At 50.3% G+C, this 5,830-nt stretch overlaps 1 protein-coding gene across 1 annotated transcript; it reads left to right on the top strand.

Moving 5' to 3' along the window:
* Positions 1 to 510: 510 nt before the first annotated feature.
* On the top strand, positions 511 to 963 carry TMEM100 (transmembrane protein 100; the record flags this gene model as incomplete). The annotated part of the gene is made up of 1 exon (XM_079544203.1): positions 511 to 963. The coding sequence occupies exon 1, from the start codon at positions 559 to 561 to the stop codon at positions 961 to 963; it is 405 nt and encodes a 134-aa protein (XP_079400329.1). The 5' UTR covers positions 511 to 558.
* Positions 964 to 5,830: the final 4,867 nt, after the last annotated feature.

Here is a 5,830-nt window from a genome sequence, read left to right as displayed (position 1 = left end):
CAAGGGAGTAGTTCCTGCTGTCCTTTATACTGACATCAACAGATCAATAAGAAAGTAATTTGAATATCATTTAATTTAAAAAAAGAACTATTGCGTGGGAAGCTTGAAACCTTTCTGTTGGAATGGTTAAGCTCTTTTGTAGGGAGGGAGCAAGTGATGACAAGAAGTGGTGCCGTCTGCGTCCCTGGTTACGTTACACACATTTAGCACACTGTGAGCCTATGGCAGTGCACTGCATCCAGAACTCCTGTCTGCAGTGCACAGCTTACAGTCAGGTCGTCCCACAACACTTTCAGTCTGTGTTGCTCTGAGTCTGTCAGCACTGTGTACAAGTGATGTGAGAGCTGATTCAGACCCACTGCAATCAGTGACAACTGAGCTTGTGCATTCATCCCTGTGGGTTCAGGGTCCCTGCTTGTCTGCCGCCCCAGGTGGGTGCCTCTCTGTCCCCATTTGCCATGTTGATGTTGTTGAACTCGGGCTCTTCTCTCTGCAGTGTGCTGAGTGTTGAGCAGTGCCTGCTCTAGCCTGAGAGCGGACGGGCTGCAGGGAATCAAGATGACAACCGAACCTATCAAAGAGATCCTGGGCACCCCAAAGCACGCTGACCCCACATCCACAGAGAAGAGTAACAACAATGACTGTGTGATAACCACCATCCCCCTGGTCAGCGAATGCCAGCTGACGGCCGCCACGGGGGGGGCAGAGCTCTCCTGTTACCGCTGCACCGTTCCCTTCGGAGTGGTCATCCTCATCGCCGGCATCGTGGTCACTGCTGTGGCGTACAGCTTCAATTCCCATGGATCGATCATCTCCGTGTTCGGATTGGTGCTCTTGTCATCAGGACTCCTCCTGCTGGCCTCCAGCGCCGTGTGCTGGAAGATCAGGCAGCAAAACAAGAAAGCAAAGAGGCGCGAGAGCCAGACGGCGCTTGTGGCAAACCAGCGAACCCTGTTTGGCTGAAGGCAGCTGCCAGGCGTGGGCAGCAGCAGAGCCTCACCGCCAGCCCTCCTGTTTGCCATAGGACAGACTGCAGCTTTTAATTTAACGTTGGGAATGAGCTGACACGGAAACGGAATGGATTAACAAAGGCTCTTAACAAGTCTGCAAACGCTCTTATTATTTTTCTCACCGCAGATGTAATAGTGATCCTTTCCAAGACAGAGGAAAAAAACAATTTTCCTGCACAGAAAACTGTTTTCATAACCGCAGTCGTCAGAAGTGCATTCTCCAGTGTGCTGCTCGTGTTGGAAAGGGGACTCTGAGACCCAAGACCATAATTTGAACTGACTGGAAACGCCAGAGGTCTCCTCAAATCCGCACTGTGACATTTAACCAAGGGAGAACTCGTAGCATTTGCAGTGGGTTACGGCCAGATTCTGCAGCTGACACTGATACTCAACAAAAAGAGCAAAAAAAAAAAAAAAGCAATAGCAACCAAGCAAACTGCAGATTGCTCAATAAGCTGATTCGTATCTGTTATGTAACTCTTTCCCCCTCCCAATATCCGTGGTACTTTCCCCCCTTTTTAAACCAACTAATATTAATTTTGTCCTATTATTGAATACAAATAGGTAGAAATGTGTAATTGTATTGTCTAACCTAAGTAACGAGGTATGGTTATAGCTTAAAACACAAAACTTTTTTTGTAAATTAAAGTGGTCGGGTTTAGCACTTTTGATTATTTTGCTATAAAATTAAATTTCATTAAAATAATATTCAGTGCTGCTAGACATTAAGATTTTTGTATTATTACAAGACAGCTCGTGTCTTCTGCTTTGAGTGCTTCACCATCCTTGTTGGTGTTTGTGGAGCAGCACCTGTGGCAGCACAGAATGCTGATCTCTTGCAGAGCTCCCTGCAGAATGAGGGTTGGGTCTGAGAGCCCATTTCTCCCACGGTCTGACCAGCCACAGTCGCTGAGGAGCTGCACGTTCTGCAGGACAGGCCCAGCACTGCTCACATCGCTCCCAGCTCTCAGCAGCTGGTGGTGGAAGCAGTGCTGTCCTGCGGTGTTGTTGGGTGGGCTGTGGGGTTACCTGTCTGTAAGAAAGCGCAGCTCTCAGGTGCCCCCATATGCATGAGGTCTTTCATTCTGTACATGTTGTGTTCCAGAGGTCTTCCAACTTTTCTTGGGCAGTGTCCCAGGAAACCCTTGGGTTTCTTGGCTGACCCCAAACCACAACCAAACAGAACATTTTCCATATCGCAAAGGACGAGCAGTGCTGAGCCAAACCGTGCTGTGAATGAGGTGCCGGGTGGCCGAGGGGCTGCTTGGACTCCTCTTTTTTCCCCTAACTCAGAAGGGCTGGGAGCAGTTTCTGCCACCTCAGCTGCTGAGCACTGCCGCATCCGTCCCATTGCCTCCTGCAGGTCAGCCCTGAGCTCTAAGCTTGTGCTGCAGCCGCCCAGGCTGGCCGGGTGAGGCGGCACCTTGTCCTCTGCCCAGCGTGGTTTGAGCTCGTCGCATGCATAACTTAACCCCGCGTTTGCAGAGTGCACTTTGAGTTTTAAATAGAGCAGGCTATAAGTACTGGAGGGGATGTTTGGAGTCAGTATTTGCATTGCCACACTCCGTGGTTACCAGACGCTATAATAAAATCACTTGCATCAGAGGAAAGCTGACAACACATTTTAGCACTTCCAGAGCTCTATCTTAATCGCGGCAGGAAGCTCTCCTGCTGCTGGGAGAACATGTTGCGTCACCAGAACATCTGACACCGGTGTCTGATGTCAATCACTTTGCTTAAGGTCATTAAAAATATTAGGGTGTCTCCTTACGATGTACAGGTTTTGCATGAGCGACAATTCATAGGAAATGCACAGCGTGATAAATAATGGAACAGGTGGACTAAAGCGGTGTCTTTCCTGTTTAAAATGAGACAAGTGATTGACATTAGCAAAGCTGGATAAGCTAAATGGGGCCGTTTATTTTTTTCCCCTGGGAACACAATAGTTTTTCTGACTCCTCTTTCCCCTTCCCCATTTCTTTTTCCTCCGGCTGCAGAGCAGTGAGCTGCTGGGTCTGCAGGGGCGCCATGACCCCCGGCACGTGCTCGGCACCCAGGCTGGGCTGAGCAGAGCAGTCCCCTTCAGCAGCCCTTCCCTTCTCCACTGCTGCGACGCCTGCAATGTGCAGCATGTGGAAGGGAAGTGGTGGTGCAAGGTGCAGGACAAAAGAAAGGGAACACAGATGACTGGGGACAATTTGAAGTAGCTACTGACATCTTGACAGCCAGTGGTGACATCCAAGATGTATCCCACAAGTTCTATTTTCTCTTCCCATGTATCTATGTATTGCAGACTTTTTCATTCTCATCATCTCTTTCCCTGCACCCTTTGTCCAGGTTGCTACACAGCAAGGCACATTCTTTTGAGCACTTACTGACCGCTTGTTGTCGGGGAGGTGCTCCACAAACCCCGTGTGTCAGGCAAAGCACCTTCCTCTTACCAGGGGGTGGTGATACCCTTCGATCTGAACCGTTTTCAAAAGGGAAAAAAATAATAATAATTCTTTCAGAAGGGCCAGCTCCTGAGAACGGCTTACCTACAAGCAGAAAGGTTCTGCTCCAGACTTGGAGCTCCATCACCAGACTGGGGCTTTCATGGCGGATGGGGGCTGTGCAGCTCTGTGATGCAGAGCCCTTTGGATCTCCATGAGCGCTGCCTGGTGGGAACCCAAAAGGCAGAAGTTGGCTGGGAGGACGCAGCCCTGCAGAGATCACAATGACTTTCCGGCTCCGAAACGCATTCCCTTCTGGTGTGAAAAGGCTTTGAGCGCGACAAATGGTATTTTGGTTCTGGGAGAGGTTGGGTGGGAGCTGATGCAAAGTTTATGGCCACAATTGCTTGTCGCTCCCTTCCTGAAAGCTCTGGCAGCATTGCGTAAGAAAAACTGCCCTCACAAGGATAGAAAATTATCTAATAGGGGAATTGCAGCAGTGCGCTGGGCAAATGTTACGGCGATCTTAGAAAATAATTTCCAAACTTAAGCACAGGAAATTGTGTCTGTAACTACACCCTGCATTGCTATTGTACAGAGCCGCTCACAGCCTGGGACACAAGTTTTACCATAAGAGTTGGTTCGCTGTAACAAGGCTCAGTGTTTGCCTCGTGTTCCTGCCTCAGCTTTGCTTGTCTAGAGCCCGAGCCCAGGGCTGCTGCTGCCTGCCTGGAGGTGCTCACACAGCCGTCAGTTTCACCTGATTTCTTCTTGACAGTCTCCAGGGGGATGGGGAATCTCCACATCTCACTCTTACAATGGGCTCCAAAAGAGGAGCACAGCAGCACTGCCAGCCACCATTCTGTGCATCTGCCCATTATTCTGATGCCTTTGCAGGGGGTGTTATCCTGTGCCAGTTACAAAGGGCTTTTCTAGGTGGAAGTACCTCGATGAACAAAGAATGGTGTGAAATGCAATGGAGATCCTGGTGAAACTCTGCAGCAGATTAAATGTTGCAGACTAAAATACATGGAGAACAATGGTCTCAAACTGCAGAACTGACTTGAATTGCTGGCTGTCATTCAGGTTGGTGGAGGACCTGATCCTTCCTCCCGCCGCAGCAGTTGGAGTCCTATTGTTCCAACTGTGCATCCAAAGATTTGCATTCATGACAAACACAGCATTTTTTGAAAACGCTTCATTTGAATTAATTATTTTCACTTCCTAACTCTTCCGTGCTCTCTAGATGGAGAGAAAATAGTATTAAACTTCAAAAACGGAGAGGAAAAGAGGACAGAAGGAGAAAACATGACAGCAAATGCAGTGCTGTGGGGAGCGCAGGAATTCCCCCAAGCTCCTTGCCGAAGGGCACAGCATGCTACGAATTGTGCAGCTCTGGTTGCTGATACATCCTTCATGTCTGAAGTCCCCACACCAACATCAGCCCTGGGTGTCAGCTCATCCTACTTCCCAATGTCTGCTCCCAGCACTCAGCCACAGTCTGGTCTCAAAGCAGAGGGCCCTATTGAGAGGCGAAAACTTCAGGACCACAACAAGAGATGTCGGTGAACAACCTTTGAAGTAAATAGCAGTGGAGCAGCCCTCCTCAGCCTCTGCTCAGCCCCATTCCCCTTCAATCTGAGGGCCCGACTTTGTGAATAGAGTTAACAGCTTTCCTGGAAAACTGGCCCATGACATTATTTCCTTGTGAACTCCATCCACCTGTCATGTTAGGGCTTGGTGCGACGCCAGCGCGGGCAGGAAATAATAGGCAGCAGGATGCTGGTGTGTGCCGATGGCCCTGACCCTCCCATTCCTGAACATGAATAAGCTCCGAGCTCACACGGCGTCACAGCCGCGTGGCTCCTGGGCCCGCAGAAACACTTGGGTGGGTGCACAGCCACTGCAATAACATCCAGGCGGCCGTGCTGCACGGGAAGGGCCGGCGCTGCGCTCCTGCAGCTGCTGCTGCTCTTTGTTTCCCTGCCCGCTCTCTCGCGGTGCTGCTGGCGGTGCAGAGCAGTGGCTGAACAAAAAGCAGTGTTGGTGTTTGTGAGTGAGCCGAGATCCCAGCACACAGCACAAGAGATTCACCGAGCGGCGGTCGCCAGTCCTCTGGGGAATCCCTCCATCGAGGGAAAACGAGCTGCTGGCCTGACACGGTTTGCAGTGAGCTTCCTTCTGGGACTGCCCTGCTGTCAATGGGAAAGGTTTGAGCAGGACGGACTCTTGGGGTTAAACGGTGACTTAGGGAGCCCACATCAAACTGAGAGGAGGGAAAGGTCACATACACACACACATGCGCTTCTCTGATCCACACAGGAGAATGGGACGTGAGGCAGGGATACTTCTGACACTCACGGCATAGACGTGCACTCCCCATAGGAA

Source organism: Tetrao urogallus (genome assembly GCF_951394365.1).
Source record: "Tetrao urogallus genome assembly, chromosome: 18".
NCBI classification, from domain to species: Eukaryota; Metazoa; Chordata; class Aves; order Galliformes; family Phasianidae; genus Tetrao; species Tetrao urogallus.
The sequence above is the reverse complement of the archived record's forward strand: the minus strand, read 5'-3'. Positions and strand labels throughout refer to the sequence as shown.